The 25,123-nt window shown below is 47.4% G+C and overlaps 1 protein-coding gene across 5 annotated transcripts in view; it reads right to left on the bottom strand.

Annotated features, from left to right (window-relative positions):
* The window catches only part of SHANK3 (SH3 and multiple ankyrin repeat domains 3), a 372,706-nt gene that overhangs the window by 105,009 nt on the left and 242,574 nt on the right, over positions 1–25,123 (bottom strand). For all 5 annotated transcript variants that reach the window (XM_075506645.1, XM_075506615.1, XM_075506886.1 and 2 more), the window contains exon 14: positions 22,773–22,848. In XM_075506645.1, coding sequence (XP_075362760.1) covers positions 22,773–22,848 — 76 coding nt within the window. The remainder of the gene's footprint in view (positions 1–22,772; positions 22,849–25,123) is intronic.

Genomic DNA, 25,123 nt, shown 5'->3' with positions numbered 1-25,123 from the left:
GTAGGTCCCAAAATCACTGCGAACAACTGTCTCACTGTCTTTTGAAAGATCTTAGACTCACAGGATATTCAAAACCGTAAGAAAAGAAGCTCGTGTTCCCTAAATGGAACAGTGAACACAATGAGAAAACGTTTTTGCTGAAACTGTGCACTGGGGTCCAAGTTGCTGAGCAGTTCAACACCTCGCAGCCCGCGGAAGGAGCACCTGGCTTTCACACAGCTGCTGGGTGTTTGAGTTTCCCACTCTTGCTGAAATATCAGTGCATAAGCACACGACCTCAGAGGGCCTTGTTCTGAGGACCATGAGTGCACACCTCAGCCTCATCAACTGATGCAGTAACTTGCTTGAGGGTCATGTGTTGGAACTGATTTTCAACAGTCTTCATCATTGGAGGCGGCACTCAGTGAGGCAACGCTTTATACTTGCTGTTTTACAAATTATTTTATTTTACCAGGTGTACTGCTGCAACTCGAGATTTGACCAATTTAGTCCTAATTCTCTAAGAGCTCAGTAGTCATTATTTAATTTCTCCAAGAGGACAGATGTCATCTATGCAGCATCTTATGCCGCAGCTGCTCCCTTGCTGTTCTGGCAATCCACAGGGATGACTTCTAGTGCCAGCAGACTCTTGTCATCGGCTGGTTCATGAGATGAGTCAGACAGGACCTTTATCATTTCTTGGCGATGCCATGAATGGCTGTGCCCACCTTGAAGCAGCTTTGATGTGTCAGAGTATAAAATGCCCATGTCTCAGAGCGTGTCCCTGGACAGCACTCCCACCATCATCCTCAGCTGCTAGCTCTGAGGTACAGCTTTTCCCCTGACTGCACACATGCCTACACTGATCCTCTCCACGACGTTTGCGACAGTACATCCCCTTAGCGTGTAGGCATGTCCAGATCAGGCGCACGCTGCGCCTGCAGCTGCTCCAGACTCAGCATAAGCAGTGTAGTCACTACTGATCAACACATCCTTTATGGTCTTAACTGACAGCTCCTGTCTCTGTAATAAATGACTTAGCACCTTCAGAATGAGAAAAAACCTGAATGATGTTCTTTGGTTTTACGTCTTCAGTCGTCTAGCTGAACTGCTTTCTCATGAATCAAACCAGGTAGGAGCTGCAGCGTCTCCGACCCGCGACGGTCCCTCTACGAGGAGCAGCGTGACGGTGCATCGCTCCAGCCAGGGCTGCACGCAGAGCCCTGATTAAATCTTCACCTCTCACACCGGCGTGGCCGAGAGACCGCTGACAGCTCGCACAGACCTAGCGCGGCTTCCTGGCTCGTTTTAAGGGGCAGCATCGCGCAAAGATCATTTCACAAACGCACTCACCAGGTGAAAATATCTCACAATACTGGATGGGTCCGCTTCGCAAAACCACGCTGCAGTGTTCTGTGATAGGAAGAGGCCAGGTGGGATATCCTCCTGGGCGATCCCCACGCAGCAGCCTCCATCACTATAGTTTCTTCCTGGACTCACATTTCCATGTCGTACTCACGATATCCAATAATTTGCGCAATTCTCATTTTAATACAACGTCTGTTTCCCTTGGGTCTGACACATTTCCTCTGTAATAATTATCATTAACTTTTTACTGTAATTAAGAATAACTTTAAGTTAACACACTCTGCTTCTCACAATATATTTTGTCATCTCTGTTTAGAACATGAACACCCAGAAACAAAACTTCTTTTTTATACCTTCTATACTGGTAATTTATCATTCAGTGCTTGTATTGAGTGTCCAACCAGCAAAGAAATCATGTGAAAAACAATTAATTCACTAAGCCGCCTCCTGTGTTTATCAGTTACTTCTGCTGACGCTAGTGACAAAGACATCTATTCCACTGACACAGCTAGAAGCGGCGTTAGCGAAATTCTGTTTGCACAACCCTAATGCTGCTAATATTCAACACGAGCGCTCCTTTGCTCCACATCCAGCTAGATGTGGAAAGTAACCTCTCAAACTTACAAACAGAGATGTACATGTGAATCATCAAGAGCCTGTCACCGTCTGGCATGAGCCACTTCTCTGCACATTACTGAATTTGAGTTAAAAATCAGTCACTTCCCCTTTCTTTCTCGTCCTCCCTTACTTACTGTCACATACACATAGAACGGACTGCAGACAAACCCCAAATCTCCCTGTCAGGAACCTGTTCCAGAAACATATGTATTCCTTTTAATTTTGTACCGGTAGTACCACACGCTGGTTGTCCAGAGCCCCGAGTGTTCTCCCACCCATAAAAAAGCACCTAGAAACGACACGTGCGGCTGTGAACGACCACCCCAGACCTGTCTCCGAACAGGAACGTGACCACAGCCAAAGGCAGCCCCTGTGAAAGCCAGCGGGGTCACCTCCCCAGCCAAGGGCTCGCTCCTCGGGGCACTCCCCACGCTCCGCCAGCACATCCCGAAGCCTCTCAGCCAAAACCCTCGCCTGAGTTTTACTATGGAAGCATTCACGCTAATTTTTTAGAGAGCCTTGTTCACCGCCGATGGTCTGAATTGGAAATCAATGCAGCGCATACATAATGTGCTTAGCCCAGCTTTCCTTGCTGCTAAGTAAGCTGTTTGTCACAGCATTAAGCTTACAAGCAGCCTTCAAAAAATGAAAAGGCCAATATGACCATGACATAGGCATGTAATGTCATGGTAAGGATTGTATGGGAGAAAGTAATGATCTGCTGAAAAACCAAATGGGGAAAACGGCTTTCAGGCATGGCTGCTACTCAAGGAAGCAGAGGAACATGTGGATCCGAAACCGTGCATTTCTGTGGCTGTCTAAAAAAAATGAAAGCCGATCAGATCACCTACCGAGGCAGCAGACACCACGACACCGACTGCACCAGCAGCTCTGCAGACACCAACCATCACCTCGGCCTTGGCGGCTCCAAGTTTCATCTTACTCTCAAACTCTTAACAAGTCAGAACTCAGAGCACAGGAGTGATACGCCAGAGGCTTCTCTTAACACCAGGGGATGGTGAAGTAGAAAAAAGATCACATTTATTAGCGCTGTAATGTGTTTGACTTCTTGACTTCTTATACTATGTATTTATTAGTCCACTTCAGTTTAAACAATGAGGAAATGAAAAAGTATTTGTATACAAAGAGCACATCATTGTGCTGGTTTTGGCTGGGATAGAATTAATTTTCTTCATAGTAGCTGGTATGGGGCTGTGTTTTGGACTTGTGCTGGAAACAGAGCTGATACCACAGGGATGTTTTTGTTCCTGCTGAGCAGCGCTAACACACAGCCAAGGCCTGTTCTGCTCCTCACCTCACCCCACGCCACCAGCGAGGGGGCTGGGGGGCACAAGGAGCTGGGAGGGGACACGGCCGGGACAGCTGACCCCAATGACCAAAGGGACATCCCACACCATACGGTGTCATGCTCAGCATGTAAAGCTGGGGAAGAAGAAGGAAGGGGGGACGTTCAGAGCGATGGCATTTGCCTTCCCAAGTCACCGTTAGGCGTGATGGAGCCTGCTTTCCTGGAGGTGGCTGAACCCCTGCCTGCCCATGGGAAGCAGTGAAGGAATTCCTTGGTTTGCTTTGCTTGCGTGCGCGGCTTTTGCTTTACCTGTTACACTGCCTTTGTCTCAGCCCACGAGTTTTCTCACTTTTACTCTTGCAATTCTCTCCCCCATCCCACCGGGGGGAGTGAGTGAGCGGCTGGGGGGGCTGAGCTGCCGGCTGGGGTTAAACCATGACAATCATGAAAAACCCCAAGACAGGAACAGGAATGGAAATACTTTGATAATAATACTTGCACCATGGGAACACGTATAGCAACCCTGACAACTGTTCCTGAAAAGACAGAAAAGAACAAAAATGTAGCAGAAACTTAAGCAAAACAAACAGAACACTATATTTTTAAAAGGTGATCCAAGTAATCACCGGCCTGAAAGTTAATTAGCATTCCTAACAACACAAACATTACAAGAAACTCACTCTCACAATACTTTCACAAGCAGCAGCAGCGTTCCAGCACCCTCGATTGCTTTGAAGCCAGCACTGCAGTCAGCGTACGGAGGAAGAGGGACAGAGTTATGGTTTGATTCTCTTCTGCCCTGCAGCTCCAGTGCAGCTCAAGTAGTAATTTACGCCCACGCAAAATAATTATAAAACCTATTGTGATTTGTTAGTATGTTATTCCTGCTGTGCACACGACTTAGTATTCATACATGCAAATATATGCAGCTAACATATGGGTAGCTCCACACACTCTTCTCTGGGCTGACGCGAGCATTCCTTGTCCGAGGATGCTGAGATCCCGCGCTCGGCAGGAGGGCGAGTGGCTGCAAGCTTCTAGCAAGCTGAGAAGGTCCCGCTCGGGCTCCGTGCCGCACAAATGACAGCTGGAGGTAACTTGTGTCTGGCCAGAAAGCAGTGGGGACAGACTCATCTTCTGCATGCCTTGATAACGCCATTTAAAGATGCCCTTCACAAGCATGGCAGAAGGGACTGCAGGGCAAAGTAAAGGCTTTTATCCCCCGTAGCATCAGTTATGAAGCTAAAGCTGATAATTATACTGGGAGATAATTATCATTCAGGCCTGCTACTGACAGACTTGACTCCTTATTTATAGACAGGAACGTATGACGAGCGCAGTCCTGGAGATGGAAAGATGGGTGGAGAGGAAGTTTTAAGACCGTCGATTTTGCTTGCTCAAACCCTGCTGATGTTGTACCAGTACGACACACCAGGGCTGCTGCTGCTCTCTGCCGTTACCTATGGCTTGCACTTGGCGGTGTTTCTGTGCCTTTTCCCAAGCGCCCTTCCCAGGGAAGCGCTGTCAGTTGTGCACGCCGCTGCTCACAGCCGTTCTGAAAAATGCCTCAAACAGGCAGTTGGTCGGCGTCACTCACGTGCCTAGAGCTAATCTGATTCACGTGCAACCAAAACACTTTTCTTTAGACTGCTAAGCACTGCAGGTTGCTGTCACACGCTTATTTCTTCTGCCTTCATCTAGAACGTGAATCTTTGTCCGCCATTGGGGTCATTTCAGCAGTTCAACACTCACACACAGTTAGGAAAGCAGCAACACCGCATTTGTACTCGGCACTGGTGAGGCCGCACCTCGAATGCTGTGTTCAGTTTTGGGCCCCTCACTACCAGAAAGACATTGAGGTGCTGGAGCGTGTCCAGAGAAGGGCAACGGAGCTGGGGAAGGGTCTGGAGCACAAGGCTGATGGGGAGCGGCTGAGGGATCTGGGGTTGTTCAGCCTGGAGAAAAGGAGGCTCAGGGGAGACCTCATCGCTCTCTACAACTGCCTGAAAGGAGGCTGTAGAGAGGTGGGGTTGGTCTCTTCTCCCAGGTAACAAGTGATAGGACGAGAGGAAATGGCCTCAAGTTGCGCCAGGGGAGGTTTAGACTGGATATTAGGAAAAATGTCTTCACTGAAAGGGTTGTCCAGCATTGGAACAGGCTGCCCAGGGCAGTGGTGGAGTCCCCATCCCTGGAGGTATTTAAAAGACATGTGGACATAGGGCTTAGGGACATGGTGTAGTGGTGGGCTTGGCAGCACTAGTTAACGGTCGGACTCAATCATCTTAAAGGTCTTTTCCAACCTAAACAATTCTATGATTCCCCAAGTCAGCTGCCTCCAAGATCCGCGGTTCAACCTTCTCTTGCCACAAGATCTATGAAACCCACTGGAGAAAGCAAGATATTTAATTTCATGAGGATGAAAACAGCTCTTCCAGAACACCAGCAGGACCCATTATTAAATGACATCTCTGACTGAAACATCCAGTTTCCCATTTGGTGATTGAATTTTCTCTCACCCTACCGAAACCCTACTTGGCCTTTATGTGAAGTGCCAGAACCAGCTATAGTCATTCCTCTGGAATGAATCTTCTCTTCCTCAGCATCTCCTACAGAAGACGGGCCAAGAAGTTACTTTCAAATCCCCATAACTGATGTCAGCATATTAAAAGTTGTACTAACTGGATTAAATTCAAATCACAAAACAAGGACCCATTATTACTGTTGCTTGAACTCCAGGGGTACCTACACCCCGAGCGGGTCATGGCCTTTGGCAGCAGCCCCCCACCTGGCCAGGGCACCATGACCAGCAGCAGGGAGAGGAGGCTGGGGCACGCCTGGGAGCCAGGACACGGCAGCGCCCAGCTCCAGCCCAGCCGGCAGCCTCCGAGGGCAGCAGCCACGCACCGGTCCCGAGCTCCCTGGCCTGGCCCCTCCCCAGGCAGGGCACGTCTCACCGGCGTCTCCCCAGCGGGCTCTGCAGGGAGGGATGGACGTGGCAGCCAAGGGGCCGGGGGTGGGCTGCCTGCAGGCAGGTGGCGACCAGGGACCTGCTCTGCCCCCGGCGCCCCTCGCGCTCGGGAGGTGACGGCGGAGCTCGGGCACGGGGGCAGGAACCCAGGTCTGCTCAGCACGCGCTGCCACAGCAGCCTCCCGCAGAGCACGGCTCCTCCACGGCCCCTCCAGCCCCACCCGGTTGCCCCCGTGGCCCCGTTCCAGGTCTGTCCAGCCCTGAGGGTGCAGCCAGCGTAGCAGGTGCTGGACAACCACAGCCACCCCTGGCCCCGCCAGCTTGTGCTGAAACAACCACCCGTGCACAGGAGGACTCAGTACTGGCAGGGTCTGCTCCCGGCCCGGTGGCTACAGACCTCTGCCCCGACACGTCCCGGCACTGCTCGCGCTCACCCCGCGCTCTCCAGCAGGGCACAGCAGCACTCGCCTCTGGCACCCACGGCCAACGGTGGCACGAGGTCCAGAGACCGGCATCGGGCACTTGCTACGACAGTCCCATTCACTGGTCGGTCCCAAGCCCTTCCCTCGAGGAAGGTGGCTTTCCATCAAAGCGTCTTCACCGAGGACAGCTTCCCGTACAGAACCGGCTGCAGACTTTCGCTGTGCCAGTCCTGCTCAGATGCACATCTGCCCAGCGCTGACGGGTTACCGCACGGAGAGGGGTCCACCGCATGCTTCAGCTGCTTAACAATAAATTACCCTCACTGTTAAAAGTGTTCACGTTATTGACAAAGTGACGGTGTTCGGCCCCCAGCCAGCAGACTCCAGCCTCTCTGCGTCTGCCGGCTGCAGGAGCCTGGCGTGACCCGTGGGCGCGAGGGGCATCTCCCCGGCCCCGCACAGACCCCGTGTCGTGATCAGCCCAAGCTCACATGGGTAAGCGAGCAGTAAACCAGCGATCACAGCATTTCTGTTCTGACTAGATGATTTGCATCATATTTTTAGTCCTTGTTCTTACAAAGCGTGTTTCTAGCAGATGTATCACAAGGGTTTGAATTACCCTTCTCTGTAATCTTAGCACAAGTCACGAGTTACTTCGCTGGAAGAGTTACAGGCAGCTGAACTCCAGGCTCGCAATCCAAGAGAAAATGCCACCACAAACCAAGAGCACGTGCTGCATTTGATCTTCAGGACATCACTGGCATAAAGATCTTGGCAAACATTTGCCCAAGGACAGTTAAAAACCACACAAGCTAACAAACCTGTATTAGAAACCTCTCTTATTTTAACGGAGTACAAGGGATGCTGCAGACCCTATTTCAGCTGGAAAATTAACACGAGTCTGGTTGAAATAATCTGGTCTCACAAAGCTCTCTAGTGAGGTGAATCTGCACGGATTACATGGGGCAAAACACATTTTGTTCACTTGCTGAGTGTCAAGATTCATGATTTCTCTTGAAGCACCTTACTCCTTCAAGAGCATTTACAATCTGTAGTATACACCAACTACCATTTCAACATGCATTCTTCATGGCTCCTACAGCATTGCCATTGCGAGAAGACATTGCCTACAAGTTAGACGTGGCTCAAGTATAAGACCAGCACTGAGCTGGGTGAGGAAATGTGAACTGTAACGTAGGAAAGACAGAAATGTCCGGTAGGTACTCTGGTGCTGCATTTGGAACAGAGAAGGGCACTGTCGTCATCTACTCGAACGATGTGGGTGGAATAGAAAACGTGTCACCTCTACGGAGAGCATGAGGCAGCGTCTGTTAAAATAAAGCATTTTCAAATCCAGAAGCCAGAATGCTTTACACTGAAGAGCTTTAGAGAAATCAGCTAAGGTACTATCTCAGTAACAAACGTCAGTATTTCAGAAATTCTGGAAACTTGGGAAATTCCAGACCCCGGAAGGACTGCCAGGAATGACACTAGAACTATAAACTATCAGCCTGACTCCAATCCTAAGTAAATTAACAGAATGCTTTATTTAGAAGATCGAGTAGGAAATCTCATCGGTGTGGTTAATGTGAGGTCGATCCTGCCAAGCACCTTGTCAAGATCCCGGTATAACTGATGATGGCAACCACAGATCATGTACTCTGGCTTAAGGGTTTGGTACCACTGCACATGAATTAACTCCACACACTGCAGCCTTCTCACAGCACATATTAGTATACTGAAAGTGCACTCACCAAAAGGCTAAAAAAAGTAATCAAAAGCACGCAGACACTGCATGGGCAGTTGTGTCCAGGTAGCCCCGTAAGGACCAGTCCTAATCCATGTTGCAATCATGGTCTCGATGGTTTAAATGCTAACCCATCTTCCCAGTCAGTTGGAAGAATTGATTTACAGAGCAGAGAGCTTTACTCAAGGGTGAGGCTCTCGCATCCAACTAACAAGAGGTGTTGTTTTTAACCTCCCCAAAAATGTTTCTACTAATTCCATGGATGGTTTGGAGAACTGAGGGAGGAATTGAGTCTTTTTGATTTTTTTTTTTTTTAATTATACCTAATTCCCTGTCTCTCCAAGTCTCCTCTGTGACCGAAGTCAATTTTTTTCTGAGTAAAACCATCGGTTTTAGATAGAACCAGAGCTGTGCAACCTTTGCACCATCAGAGTTGTGTCCCACTTCCTTGCGGTCACACGAGTGTGGCAGCAGTCCCAAGGCTGACCACACAGGTATCAGGAAACATCCCAAATAATTTTAGAGATTGGACAGACTCTTTAAATAAGCCATATCCAGTTTGTGAATAACCATGTAAACCCCTGATTTAGAAACTCAAGATCTTTGTGTTTGAAGTTTGAAGAGGATACAAAGAACACTGCCATAGCAGAGAAGTGACTGTCAGAGCGATCTGGACTGCATCATTAAATACGCAGGACAAAAAAAGTTTTTAATACAGGTAAATGCAAAGTATCAAAAATACGGGCTCTGTTTTCAAGATAAAAGACATTCTTGGAAAGCAACAATTCAAAAAGGATATACTGCCACAACATTAGCTCTCACTGCAATCGAGTGAAGAAAGGCAATCTCTGGACTTATAATGATACTAAATGATACCGCTAAATGATACTGTGGAAACAAAACGCTCTTCCCTCTGTACACGTGACTTTACCAGAATAGTCCAGCTGGTGTCTTCAAGCATGACGCAAAAACATTTGAAGCCACAAGGCAATGAGAAACGAATCCCAGGAGTAGGAAAGGAAGTCTTACAATGTGAAATTCAGCTTGGTTTATTCCTATCAAAGAGGAGGTCAAGAGGCATCCAGATCACTATACAAAGGTACATACGGAAAGAAAAACACTTTCAATATTTTAGAATTTTCAAACAATGCTGAGAAAAAAGATCAGATTTCAAGATGTGACTCAAGAGCCTTGAAACAGGCAGAATTCCCACCAGAGAGGGCAACTAAACAGTGAACACCGCGTCAAGAAAGTGGTGGACTCTTGCTTCTCCAGATTACGTATGGGAGAGGACTAGGCTGTTCAGAAGCTGCGACTGCTTCTGATCTTGAAATCTGTAATGCTCACCCCTCCCACCCTCTCCCTTCCACTCCCTCCCTTTGCGGATGCTGCTTTAGGAAAAAGTGAAGCACAAAAACTGGTCAGAACAGGATAAAGGACAACGGATGGGGTGAGCCAGTTCTCTGAGGCCGTGCAAGGATGCTTGCATGCTCCAAGTCAATTACCGTATTTGAAGAGGGGACCAAATAATCTCCCAAATTAGACTGGTAAAAAAATCCAGGAGTTTTCACTTCCTTTGCATCCTGTGATGCTAGTCCTCTGCTGGAAAACTGCATCTGTTAAATCCCCTAACTGTGGAAGGGCTTCTGAGACAAAGAACAGTTTAGTCTTGTGAATATACCAATGTTTTAGTCTACCAAAAGTCTTTGTAATCAAATACAGTATCTAGGTAAAATTTAATGGGCTGTTATACACAGGAAGTCAAATTAAATGTAATTGCCCCTTCTCACTCATATTTTATCAAAACAGAAAACATTTTTGGTAATTCTTACCTATTTAATTGAACTACTGTGAGTTGAAGAAGTGCTAGAGGAAAGAACATTCGACACCATTTTTTTAATTTCATTTGTTTATAATGATCTGGTTCTCTTCTGCCTGGAAGAACAAGAACCAGCAGACTCTAATCAAAAGAAGAATCCACCTAAATTCACTAAGAAGATATTGTAAGAATCTGCAGTATTTTTCATAATTCCACTTTCTGCAGATAACGGTACAGCTCAGAGAAATACGATAATCTCCTGTAATACCTGCTTTTAATTGCTTTCTGGAAATAAGTACAAATGACTTACAATTGGTCATGCTGAAGAAATACTTTTGTTTCCCTTTCCTCGTGACACCCAAAGAATAGCTACCAAGGCTTGCCGCGACACATGCAGCCTGAAGCCCCATCCATCAGGAGGGGAACACCTGATGAAGGACCGTCGACATTTAGCAAAGGAATGATAATAAAAATCACCGAAACCCCGGTCTGCAAGTGATTTGAAGAAGGCTTGCCCCAGTGCAGAATCAATTATACCAAAACATTCCTAACAGATGTTTGTCTAAAATGCTCTTTATTTTCCAATGAGAGAACTTTAAATAACTACCTAGTTAAATAAATACCTAGACAATCTTTTCTAATGCTATGCTACCCTTCTAATTAGGAATTTTCTCCTACTGCCTAGCTAAAATTTTGTTTGCTGTGATTGTTGCTGATTACCTCTTGTCCTATTCAAAAAGGCATGGCGCAGAGTTTATTTCCACCTCTGCAGTTTAAATTATGCATTTGAAGACTGTTACCATGCACTCACTCAGCACAGCACCTCAATTTATACTGTACCAGTGCTAAGCTAAGGAGAATGTTTGCTGGACTTCTGTTTGAATATCCCATTATCTTTGTTTTTTACAACATTTTAATATTGCTAATTGATGTTCAGCTTAGGATTCACTAGAACTTCTGAACCTTTTCTCCATTCTCCTCTTTCCTGCATTTGTGCAGCTGATTACTTCTCTGCAACTGTGGTAATTTGCATTTCTCCTTACTGAATTGCATCGAAGCGTTTTCAAACAATAGTTTCTATCTGTCAAGATGATTCTGAATTCTCATCCTGCCTACAAATCTGCAGTATTTGCAGTGACTCACTGCGGGCATTTGCAATGTCTTCTGTCCCTCATCAAGCAAGTGTTCTTGTCCAGAAAAGGGGAGGATGATGCCTGCCCCAATGCTTAAAACACTTCGGGCAGCCGAAGTTAACAGAGGGGCTGTGGGTGTCTCTTTTGCTCCTTCAGGTCTCCAAGTCCGTAAACAACAATAACGATGCTGAAGACATTCACAGTCCTGGGGCACAACACAGGGAAGGGACCACAGCAGAAGTAAGTCTTGGTGCAACGAGGGGAAAGGTACTGATTGCAGGGGATGAGCCACGTCGTGTTAGGGAACGTATCTGAAGGCAGATAAACTTTGCTGTGGAAGACCCTATTTTTCTGCAACAAACCACCAGGTTTAACCGGGTAGTTAAATGAAGACCTTTTGTTGCCAACACCCAGAGGAGGATGCATCTTGCCTACGTTTTGACAGTGATGGTGTACACGTCTCCATGTGCGCTAGTACTCCCATGGTTCCCTCATAACCTATGGAGCGAAAGATGCACAACGAGGTCATGATTCATCTGACTTAAATGATTGTTTTCGATGGAAACTAACCGCACCCTGCAAGTCCCCTTTTGCTCCTGCATACCATAAAGAGGACCTTGACGATATGGTCAGGCAGACAGGTACTGAACTGTCTGAAGTTACACAAGATGAATTTCTCCACTAACGACAGACAACAAAAGCCTCTCCTCTCCGCCATTCAGCAGATGGGAGAAAACCATTACATGAAGCGCAGCATCAGAAAAAACATCTACGCCTTGCTCAAGGACACCAAATGGTTGGTAGGAAAATAAAGTTTTCAGAGACCAACCAAAGAACTGCACCGTGGAAGAAAAACAACTAAGTTTAATGGTTGTAAAACATTCAAAGAACCAAGTCAGCCGTTCATCTCTAAAGGTAGCTGGGAAGAAATTAAAAGCCTTCAGCATGGTCTAACTTGTTTTATTCTTCCACTTAGCATGAAGGAACAAGAAAATATCCTCTACGGAATTTGTGACTTTTTGAGGTTAGTGGTTTGTTGGTTTTTTTAAAGTTAGTCTTGAGTGTTCAATTGCACTGAATGTTGAAGTACAGAGGGAGGCTGATTCCTTCCACCTGATGTCCTTTTGTAAACCAGAATACGAGGACGGGTGCTGCAGAAGACTAGGGGTTCAGTGACACCAACCTTTCATGAGTAATGGTCAGTAACAAACAGCGAAGGAAAGAGTATAAGAAACAGAATAAAAGACCAGTGATCCACCCATGTGATACCTTCCCCGCTTCTGAAAGCCAGTAACCGCATTCCTCATCTCCAGCCCCTGAACAGGGCACAATGTTTCTTGGTCACAAATTTACTCTTCAGTAATTTTGTACTCTCATTTTGAATCCATTTATATTTTTGGCCTCCACAAGATGCAGTAGGAATAAATTCTACAATTTAATCACCTGCAGTGTGACAAAGTACTTTATTTTAATCTTGCTGCTTGCTAATTCCACAGAGTGCCACCTCATTCCTTTGTACCGAGAAATCACTATTGTTCCGTATTCACCTTCTTCTTGCCTACTCATGATTTCATAAAACTCTGTCAAATCTTCCTCAGGCATCTCTTCCCCGAGCTGAAGAGTTCCAGTCTATTTAACCTTCCCTCAAATGAAAAGTGGTCCGTGCTTTGGGTCACCCTTGTTGGTTGCCTCTGAACCTTTTCTAATTCTTCTTGTTCAGATGGGTAAACTACAACTGCAAGTAAGAGACTGTCAAACTGTGGATTTACATAGAGGTGTAACGCTATTTTTAGTAGACTTTCTATTTCTTTCCTATTTCCTAACATCCTATATGTGTCATCAGCTGCTGCCCAGCTGATGCTTGCCGAGAACTACCCACGTGATCCAAAACCTCTCGGAGTAAAATGCCTTACAGGAATCCATCGCTAAGCAGGTATGTGCTTCAAAGACTTCCAACCTGAGACACAGCAGGATCCAGAAAGACTTGTCTCACACGAGCTGTTTAGTGACCAACAGCTCTAGCAGTCACCACCTCTTTCAAGTTCCAGTTGTATTCCATTTATTACCTGACCAAAACTTATTGCAAATATACTGCAGAAAACAGAACTCCTTTGACCAAGTCTCCTGACAAATACCGAGGACAGCGTGCACTGTCCCTCCCACCATCCCACCATTAGCCCTTTGCTCCAGCATTTCACCTACAGCGACATTCATGGCAGTGACATTGGGCATGGCATCCTGTGCTTAGCTGCAAAAAGAAAAAAAAAACTAAAGGAAAACCCCGCTTACTTTTCTGCACCTGGCAAATCATTTTGGACAGATTGTTTGTACAGTTTCCCAGGACCTGCTTCTCAAACTGCTAACCAGTTTTCCTGAACACTTTTTTAAAGAAGAGAATGAATGGGGTTTAGTAAACAGTTCCCCTTTCCAACGCTCCTTTCATCACTAATAAGCAGCTCTGGAGGCTGGAGCTGTTCTCCTTGGGCACCTTTCTTAAGAGCTCATGCTGGCTGGCTGCACTCTGCTTCAATCACTTCACTGTATCATTACCTAGTCGTAGTTCTTGCATAAAACAAAGCCTGGTATTACCCACCAGTTCTGAAATTCTAAATCTCAGCAAAAGCTGAGCCGTCTGCCGCAGGACCCAAGCACAAGGACTGCTGAGGGAAAGCACGGGCTTGGGGGGAGTTCACTTTCTTCCGTTTCATGTTCTTGAAACTCTCTGTGAAAGAGGTAAGTGGTCCCAAAAGATACTGTTCACCAAAAGATCTTAAAAGACTATTTTGAAGGCACGTTAATTTGACAAGTGGGATTATACAGAAGCCTTTTCAAGAAGAGATTTAATTTTCTCCCTCTACACTTTTGTTGCTATAGAAATGAAGGTTGCACTAGCCCAGCACAAATTACCTTTTTCCAACTAGATGGGCTTGCTGCTATAAAACCCCATTTCCTGCAATACACCAAAAGCAGGGACCTCTCCAGATCAGCTTCTGCCATCGGACCAGCAGCTCGAGTTGCACAATACGTTTGTCAAAGATTCATTCCCCCTCTCCCTTTCTAAGCATGAAACTCCTTTTGCAGGGGTATTTTCGATACCCTGCAAGGCCATTACCTAGGCCTCTTCCACGCTCCTTGCTGAGCCCTGCCTGTAACACGGCTTCTCTCTGGGCTTGCTAATTAGTCACAACTAGACAGAACGACAGAAAAAGCCGATGCAGTTTCCAACCCCCTGCCTGCTGCTTGCCTCCCAGACAATAACTCGCAGGAGCAGAAATCAGGGCGGGTTCCGCCCGCTCAGCACGCTTTAATACCAATCCGAAACTAACAGCGCACTGGGGACTGATGAGGCAAGAACAGCCAATAAATAAGCTGCAGAATGGAAAAGACTAAAGGAAGTTGTCTCAGAGCCACACACAGCCATGAAATAGCTCGAGGAAATCCAGAGCGACTCCTTTTACTTGGTTCTATCTGGAAGAATGGGAACCAGCTCTTTGCTTGTACGTCCCCACCGCCTGCACGGCCCTGGCCTCCCCGGAGGCACGTACAGCCTTAGGAAACCCATGTGCAGAGGAGGTGCTCGGGGGATGGGAGATCCCAGTGCCTGAGGCAGGCAAAGATGCTGGTATCGATGGGGGAGTACGAGACAGGATCACACTGCCAAGAAGGATGACCACAGAACAGGACCTAGAGAAGAGAAGGAAATGGCAGCCACTGAACTCCATCTGTGCGGGGCAAACACGGATACCGCTCCCTTGCATGTCGGGGGAAAGGAGAAATAGCAAGTTATTGGTGCACTCCCAGCGACTTCTAGGTGATTTGAGCCATCGCTTGTGTTACTGATTTGCTCACTGAGTCCACCTGAGTAGATGGGGGTTAAAGCGTACAAGGGAGGCTGAGAGCGCTGGGCTTTCTCAGCTTGGAGGAGAGATGGTGGACACCTCCCTGCCACCTGCAACCACCTCATGGGAGGCTGTACGGAAGAGAGAAAGAGACCCTTGGAGGCGCACAGGGATGGGACAAGAGGCAATGGACACAGACTGAAGCACAAGAAATTATAACGAGATATACAGAAAACTTCTTCACCCTGGAAACAAAGACTGGGACGTGGGTCCTAGGGGGCTGTGGGACCCCCAAACTTGGAGATGTGCAAAGAAACCTAATCTAGCTGGCCCTGCTCTGAGCAACCGGTTGTGCTAGAAACCTCCAGACATCCCTTCCAATCTAAATTATTCTGTAATTCTGTGTATCGACATATTTGGCCAGTCACAGCATCTAAGGGCACAGAAATGCCTGCTTAGAGACTTCTTCATGTTTTTCATCTCTTCTAAAGGGAGGCCCATCCAGATGGCTTGTGAATACTCACGGATGTAATCTCTCTCCCTGGTCAACTAATCCCTGTGATTGAATAATAATAAAAAAAAACCCCCAAAACAAAAAACAAAACCCTAAATTGTCTATTGCTCCCAATTCTTTTCCTTTCCAGCTGTACCATGTAGAATGTGGGCTCTTAATTTTATAGAGTTAATTCTGAATCGCTTTAATCTTAATCACTTTAATCACTTCCCTTAACATAGTTCATTAGAGAAGTCAATTCCCCTTGTGATTGCCTCTTTCTGATAAGAACAAGCTCAGACTTCTCTTCCTGTTTGCCTTATTCCTATTTCAGACCAGATTAGGTTTGCTGAGCCCTGTCCCGCGCTCCTCATCCTCAAAGGTCTGGGGAAGGCTCTCATTGCCCTCTGGTGACCTTGGCCGCACCCCAGCACACCTCGACTCCAGAGCAGCCTCGTGCTTTCTTCTTTCTTTAACTACAGTTATGCTTCAAAGTGGTATCAACGAGCGGTGAGGAACCTGCCCCAGACAGTCTCTCACCCTCCACCAAAGCCGACCTCATCCCTACCGCCTGCTACTGGCAACGTGCTAATGAAATTGCAACTTGGAAACACTGCCTTCCCAGAGGCTGACTCCACAAAAGAAAATATTTTTATTCAGTATACAGTCTCCTATCTTCTCATGTTCTCATGTATAACCCTCCATATATTCATAGCTTTCTTTTCTTATTAAGCCAAAAAAGAGTAAATTACATACCCTACCCAAATCTGCAATTCAGCCGTGTGAATGCTGTTCCCTGCTCTACTGCACAGGGCATCCATTCAAACCTGCAACTATTTCAAAGGCTTTTCCTGAAATCTGAAGTCACTTGTGTGTAATTTTCTCAAGTACTTTTAAGTTGTTCCTCAAACATTGTCATTATGTTAATCTTCTCCCACATTTGAGACCTCCAGTGAAGTCAGAGGTGATGGAATAAAGCACTCTCCTGCAAATTGTGTTAATCCATCTGCTGCAGTGATCTTACAGCACCTTAGTTAGTTCTTAATTTCTGCTCTCAAGGAATCTATTGGCCCAAACGTTTAATATTTTTAAAAATGGGAAAAAAATCCATTTTGTTTATCCTGTTTATTAAGGCGATCCCAAAACCACCACTTGAATCCTCATACCACACTCCTGACCGCCACCCCATGTCCACAAGCTGCCTGCTACCGAGTCCAAACCCCACTTCCATCCCGTAGTGCTGACAAAACGCACCCTGGCACCGCTGACCGCTCCGCTCCCCTGTGCTCAGTCCCACGCTGCAAGCCCGGTCACCAACGCTGTCTCCGTGCTTTAGCAATAGCCACATTTTGAACCCCAGCAAACAGAGCAGAGAAGCTTCCACTGGAACGGTGCTTCCGCAACCGGCTGGTGCCTCTGTCGTGGGATGTCTTTTGCTGGTCAGATGGCTGACAGCTCCAGCTGTGCTGCTCCCATCACCCACGCCTGCAGGCAGGGTGGTGGGTGCTGCACAGGCTCAGGAAGGGCCAGCACGATCTCAAGGAAGGTAACAAAGATGGCCACTTGTTTGACCTTGCACTGGATTTCCCTAACTGAATGGTGAAGCTACGTTTCACTTTTGCGCTCAGAGCAACCTATGAATGAGTGACAAGCGTGTATATATATATATATATGTATATATGCTTTAAGAAACGTCTTTCTCATTTCCTGTCACCACACTGTAAGTATTTTGACACAGCAGGAGCAGAAGACACAGGTACCCCGCTGTTCAGCACCACCACTGTCTCACCGTCTCCACCAAAGCCAACCCCAGTTTCCTCCATTTCAGGAGAGAGCAAAAGAACTCGAGTTGCATGTCATTGGGCAAATTAACGGAATAACGATCCATTAAAGGCTATTAAATACAAAGACATTGCCTCTGGCTCAGGAAGACTCTGAACAGAAAATTGCTGCAGGCAGGAATAATATTTTGGGTTGCTTATTCTGTTCTCATAACGGCATGAAGCACCTGCCGTTGGCCACCGTGCAACACACAATACTGGCCTGGAGGACCTGTAGCGTGCTCCAGAGCGGCCGTCCTCATGCTTTTATGTTGCATGACTACGCACCATGCTACAAGGACGCAGCTAAAATCCTCCAATCTTTTCCAATTCGACCCACCAAAATCTGTCAAAATGCCAAGTTTTCACAGCCAGCGTCAGCATTGTTACTGTGATCCCAGCAGACCCCACTCGTACTTTAGCAGAGCACTCTAGTTTATCAGTAAATTGCATGCATCGACTGCCTAGACCAACTGGACTATGATCTGCAAGAAGCCATACATGACTGGGTCCAGAAGAGGCTTACATCCTCCTGACACGGAGCCCTGGGGGACTTCAGGGTGGAAAGATGTGGTCTTCCTCTTGGCTAAGGGTGCAGCTAAATGCACGCGCGTACACACGACCTCCTCCCCGTCCTCTGCCAGCTGATTCTGGGGAAACGGGGCCACTGTGAGCAAAACTGCCGCCACCAGAACAATCCATGCACTTTGCTCCCAGCTGCCCTTTTTCATGAGGGTCCCTGAAGACCACGTTGTAAGACAGATGGGACAGCTGCTTATTCACCTGTGGGAGACGGCTCCATTCTGCCGTCCTTCCCAGCACCCTCCTCCACGACCCAGGCTCTTTATACAGACACAAACTTCTGAGGCACACATATGGCAGTGGAGGGGATTTCCCTCGGATTAGAGGGAAAACAGGAACAAGCCAGAGCCAAGATTGGCTCCTCTGCAGCAACACACGACCCACAGACCATAGGGCAAGCACCTTTCTCTAAGTAGGGTTTTTGTTTTGCCTTACATGGAAAATAAACTGGCCTGAAGGAAAGGGTCTGAACAAGGGGGCTGAGTTGGCAAGGGATTCTGGGAGCATGCATCACAATGTGCAATTCTGGAAATAACTTTCCAAACGCCTGTGGAGATGCAGCTCAACACGAGGGCTTAAAAGCTGCATCAGTCTACATCTGCTGGTCGGGAAACTCACAGAACTGGTGAGGTTGGAAGGGGACTCTTGAGATCAGCTAGTCCAACCTACTCGCTCAAGCAGCGTGCCCAGTCAGGTTTCCAGTATCTCCACAGTTGGAGGCTCCCCAGATGCAGGACTTTCCATTTCCCTTGGCTGAACTTCATGAGGTTCCTCTCTGCCCGTTTCTCCAGCCTGCCCAGGTCCCTCTGGATGGCAGCACATCCATCTGGTGTATCAGCCACTCCTCCCCGTTTTGTACTGGCTGCAAACTTGCTGAGGGTGCACTCTGCCCCAGTGTCCAGGTCACTAATGAAGATATCGAACAGTACTGGCCCCAGTATTGACCCCTGGGGTACTCCACTAACGACTGGCCTTCAACCGGACTTTGTACCACTGGTCACAACCGTCTGGGCCCAGTCATTCGGACAGTTTTCAATCCACCTCACTCTCCACCCATGTAACCATACTTTGTCAATTCCTCTATGAGGGCCTTACACGAGAAAGTGTCAAAAGCCTTACTGAAGCCAAGACAAACAACATCCACTGCTCTCCCCTCACCCAACAAGCTAGTCACCTCACTGCAGAGGGCAATCAGCATGCTTAAGCAGGATTTCCCCTTCACAAATCCAGGCTGGCTACTCCCCATCACCACCTTCCCCTTCATGTGTTCGGAAAGGGTTTCCAGGGTTAGTTGCTTCATCACCTTCCCAGGGGTCAAGGTGAGACTGACCAGCCTGGGGTTCCCCACACTCTCCTCCTTGCCCTTCCTGAAGACAGGAGTGGCATTTGCTTTCTTCCAGTCATCAGAAACCTCTCCTGACCACCATGACCTTTCAAAGATGACGGAGAGTGGCCTGGCAAAGCCATCGGCCAGCTCCCTCAGCACTCATGGGTGCATCTCATCAGGCCCACAGACTCGTGCGTGTCCAGTTTGTTCAAATGTTCCCTAACCTGATCCTCCTCTACCTGGGGCAAGTCCTCCTTGCTCCAGACTTTCCCTCTGGTCTGAGTGGCCAGGGATTGCTGAAGGCTGGTCTTACCAGCAAAGACTGAGGCAAAGAAAGCATTTAGTATCTCAGCCTTCTCCTTGACCTTTGTCATTAGGGTCCCTGCCCCATTCAGCAGTGGACCCATGGTTTCTCTCATCTTCCCTTTGCTGCTGATCTCACTTGCAGAATCCTTTCCCATTTCCCTTCACACCCCTCACCAGATTCAACTCCAGGTGGGCTTTGGCTTTCCTAACCCCATCCCCGCAGGACTGGGCAGTGTCTCTATGTGCCTCCCAGGTCATTTCTCCCTGCTTCCATCCCTTGTACACTTCCTTCTTGTGTCTGAGTTTACCCCTGTGCATCCCCGCAGGCCTCCTGCTGCCGCTGCCTGGCTTCCTACTTGTCAGGACGGGCCATTCCTGAGCTTGGAGGACCTTGTCCTGGAATATCAACTAGCTCTCTTGGATGCTTCTTCTCTCCAGGATGGTACCCCATGGGCTTCTGCCATGATCTCTGAAGAGGCTGAAGTCTGCTCTTGAGACATTCAGGTCAGACGCCCAGGCTTTCTCCATCATGGAGTGAAGAGTTCAGAGCCCAGGAACAGGACCGCTGTTGACCAGGTGCCTGACCACAGAGCCATTTCAGCAGCTACAGAAGATATCAAGGAGAAGGCCATGCCTTGAAATCTGCTCCCTGTAGGGCTGGAAACCTCGCTTTGGGCTTTAGAGAAAAGCCCACCTCACCCACAGCTCACAGCAGGAGCAGTACTGGGTCAGGCCAGCCGTCCTCCTGACTTCCCAGCATCGGCTGATAATGGGAACACGACGAGGAAAGAAGAGCAGAGTGAGAAGACAGCAATGCTCCCCACCACGCGCTCCTGACCTCTGCTGCTGGATGACAAGCGAGTCCCTGAGTCGGAGCTGGTCTCTTCATACTCAGAAGCCTGCAAATGATTTGTCTTCCTCAGATTTGTCCTGCTGCTTTCTGAACCCCTGTCAGTTTTTAGCCCTCAGAGTGTCACTTAACAAGGAGTCACACAGGTTAATTGTACGTTTGATGAAGAACCACAAACTTGTTTCATTCAGTGCCTCATGTTCTTGCACAGGAAGAGACAAAGATCAACTACCTCTGGTTCACCTTTTCCATATCACTCATTTATGGACCCTTCTCCGTCAGCATCATTTTCCAAGCTTGAGAGTTTCAGTCTATTTAGTCTCACCTCTTATGGAAGATATTTCACAGTTTTGAGCACCTGTTAGTTTTCTTTGCCAACTTTTAAAGTATTACGTTTTAAGTCTGAAAGACCAAAACTGCATGCAGGTTTCAAGATGTGGGTATAGCACAGATTTATACAAAGATATTAATAATTGGGTTTTCTGTTTTGTTCTTTTTTCCTTTCCTAACAATTCCAAAAATTCAATTTTTTTCCCCAGGTTTGGACTGGAATCAAAGTAAGCCCCAAATCTTGTTCCTGAGCAGAAGTCAGTCTAACACCTCCACTGAATATGAAATACTATTACTGTTTTTTTTCCCCATATGCATTACTTCTTGTTTTTCTGTGTTGGTGTTCAGCTGCTGTGCGACCACCCAGTACCCAGCATCACCAGTGACCCTCCTTCACAACTGCTTTAGTTGTATTTTGTGACCTACTCTTTTGTCTGGTTTTTTGAATGCCTCAGGGCTAAAGACGGTATTTTGACTGTGATGCCACAGTGATGTCAGATCTTTATTCCTAAGCAATTACGAAGAGCTGAAAAATCTTTAATGGGCAAGAGTACCTCACAGGGTTTCTTCTGGTGCGTGTTATCTTGCATGTGCCAAAATAAATTTATTTTACTATCACACTGTTTATCAACGCAGCTTGATGCAATCCCATCCACCTACTCTTCTTTTGCTTAAGGAATGTAATTTTGACTCATCTGCAAATTTTGACCAATTTCCTGCCCTTTAAGACCAAGAGCAACCAGTGACCCCAGCACAGACCTTCTGGGGGTTCCCTGTAGCATTCGGCCATGGTGGAAACGGACTGTCTTCCTCCCCTGTTTTATTTCTTTACCATTTTCTGAGTCATAGCAGCATTTTCTCTTTCACCCCATGATCAGTTAAGAATATAAACAGCCCTGAAGAAGCATGTCACAGGATTTTTGAAAATCAAAACAAGTTACACACATAACTTTGAGTAAAAAGTGCTCAGACCCACGGAGACAGATTTGGGACAAGAAGCTCAGTAAACCAGAACACATTCACTGCTTTGCTGGCAAGCTCCATCAGGGTAAGTTAGTTTTTGTGTAATGAATTCTCACAATTTGCTCCTGTCACATCATAAGCAATAATGCCCGTCCAATTACTTTAATGGCCAATAGTTTTTAAGAGCACTAAAGCCTGACTGCAAGCAGAGATCGTATTCCACAGAGTAACCCTACATTCATCTCTCAAACACAGAAACCCAGTGCCAAAAGCATATTCCTGAATCCAACCAGCAGACCCACTCCGACAGCCCAGCCTCCCACGAACAGGTCCACCAGCCACACGCGCTCAAGACCGCAAACCAGCAACACACCCCTGCTTTCACGACTGCTTCCCTGTCGAGTTTGACCACCCTCCCAAAGGTCAGTCTCCATGCCGAGGCAAGTCCGCTCGGTCACCAGGTACCGGGACAGCGTGGTGGTGTTCACTCTGTTGTCCAGGCAGCGTGCTCAGCACTGCCGACGGGCCGGATCGACAGCAGTCTCCATGCCACCCCCTGCACAACAGCATCCGCCTCTTCTTCCCTCCAGAGCAAACCTATAACTCTGCATCTGCATCCAACACATGTTCTTCAGTTCCCGGAGCGCACCAAAAGTTCTCCAGAACGTTTGTTCCTCAACTGAGACATGAGCCAGACCGCCCTGCAGCTTCAACATTTTATTCAACTATAATTTAGACTTACAATTTAGACTATAACTGAATTGATCAAAACCACCAGAAAAATTTCCTTCCCGTGAAATTAAAACAATGTATACTGCTCTGTCAGGAAAAGGAGATACTTTTTCCATGGCAATGAATCTCAAATCTCGTAATCACAAAACAAAGATGCTGATGCTTACCTGTGAGAGGTGAAATTGTCGTAAGAGCCCACAGTATAATGTCGGAAGAGACGCTTTGTCCTGTCTTCTCTGGTTTCTACAAGAAAAAAAGACACATGACAAACCTGAGAGTTAAAGGAACACTTCTCCGTTGTCTCTGCTTCACATGTAAACAGACAGAGTGAATCCTGCTTTCATGCAAGCATTTATTAATAAACAAGTAGTAATCTGTGTGCAGACATACGTCAATGTGATCAGTCCCATGCATGCTTGTGTACAATCCCATACGCACACAAACAGCTTCTGTGACTGTAAGATCTCTTCACTAGAACTTCTAAACCACATCAAGTCGTCAAATTTCACAAAGACTCCAAAGCAGAGCCAGAGAGGAGAATCAGCGCCGGGAAGGCAAACACACACTCCATGTCCCAGGGCAGCAGCCAGATTCCTTCCCCTTGCTCTGTCTGGCCATGTCTCAAGGCAGAGGGATGCAGTTCCCACAGAAGAGATGGTAATAGTCCTGGTTAGCCTTCCTCCTCACCTGGCGGTCACAGGAGCTACGAGGAAGGAAAGCCGGGAACCCAGAGAGACTTCTGTTACTGCTCTTCTACTAACCCCGGCACCATCCTCAACAGCCCTTTGGCCAAAGTCAGGGCAGCAGGCTTTTCAGGCCATACTTATTGGACCAGATCTCCCCTTTAGGGTATAACAGCTCAGGAGTCTACTTGCCTGCCTCAGAAGTGTGAAAAACCCAGAGAACCTGCCAGCCTGATCTGTGCAGCCAACAACAAAACAGATGCCAGGACCTCCAGGCTGGCGGATGCTGAAGGAAGGCAGCCTGACTCATGGCTAAGCGGACAGAGGTGCCACTGCAGACATCCAAAACACGGTCTGCAGCTAATGGCTTAAGAGGAGACACGACAGGGAGATGGAAAAGAATTTAAGCTACCATTCTCCTAACACAGAAGGAATTTGCATCACACTACCAAAAAAGGAATTTATTGCACGACCCAGGATTAGTCCGTAAGACTCATCCTTCAGAAAGCAACTGGGTCCTCGCACAAACCCAACTGAGTACGTTCCACCAAACCAACTCATCCATGGCTACCCATCCATCCCAGGGTGATGGGACTCCAAACAACCAGGTAACTCCACTCCTCTACTTTGTCAGCACTTTCTCGTGAAGCCCTCGGTGCTGCTCACTGCGCTCCTGGCTACACCACCAGGTAGGCTATTGGTCTGATTTAAATTCAGCAGGTTTTTAAGCATGCTAACTAGGGCAGTCAGATAGAAGGAATGAACAAAGGGGATGAATAAGAGGGGAAATAAAGAGCAAAGTATACATGAGACTCGCCTTTTTTCTTCAGTAGGGATACAAACTGGTTGCACCCAAAGTAGTAACAACGCAAAATAAATATTTGTTTTTACCTGCGTTGGAATTCAGAATGGCAGCAGCCGGTGGGAAGGGGCTGCAAAAGCAGAGGGGCAGTTTTTACTGTCGATCCAACAAACTTTGTTTTACGCTCAGGATAGGATGCACTTTCAAACCTTTCATCCTGGTCTCACGGTCACGTGAAACCATTGCTGCTCACAGAGGGAAGTGCTGCCACAGCAGCCACACCACCAGTTTCCCACCCTGGGGACAGACGACAGCCCCTGAGGCAGCAGCAGGAGCCCTGTCACCCCACCAACACGCTGTCCTGCCTCTCACGTGTCCCTCCACTGCCGGACACCGCTTCCAGAGACCGGGCTGTAGCCTCTCCGATCCCAAAGGGGCCTCTGCGCGGGGCGCAAGGTACGTACTTCAGCACCAATGTCCTGCTCTTGGGGAACCTCACACTCAGCATGCACCTCCATTTCACACGCAAAACATGCCTGCTGTTGGCAAGGTTGAAAGAACAATTAACTTTACCAAAGTTTAGAAATAAAATCACCAAAAATGGTACTTGTTTATACTATTGAAAACACAGTTTTGCTCTCCCCCCCTCCCCCTGATTCCTGTTTTTCTGCTCCTCTTGCATGTTTGTTTTTGTTTGGTTTGTGGGTTTTGTTTTATTTTTATTTTTTATTTAGCTTTTTCCTTTCTTTCTCAGAAGAGCAGAAGAACAGCCCTAGCGTCCTGGCCCTTGGTCCCCCCAGAATAAAGCCCCACGCCACGTGGTTCTGGCTCTCCTTCCTGCCACGTCAGACAGCCTCCTACGGCAGTGGTCTCCGAAGTGGGGCGTGCAGACAATCCACTGGGGCGCAGGAAGAAAACTTTTTTTGTACTGTTAATAAAATTTTAAAATATTTTTTAGATGGTGTTTATTCTATCTCTACCTCACTATTTTTTAGTTTCTATTTTTGCATGCGCTTTGCAGTGCACATATATT

The sequence above is a fragment of the Mycteria americana genome, chromosome 1 (assembly GCF_035582795.1).
Source record: "Mycteria americana isolate JAX WOST 10 ecotype Jacksonville Zoo and Gardens chromosome 1, USCA_MyAme_1.0, whole genome shotgun sequence".
Lineage (NCBI taxonomy): Eukaryota > Metazoa > Chordata > Aves > Ciconiiformes > Ciconiidae > Mycteria > Mycteria americana.
The sequence above is the reverse complement of the archived record's forward strand: the minus strand, read 5'-3'. Positions and strand labels throughout refer to the sequence as shown.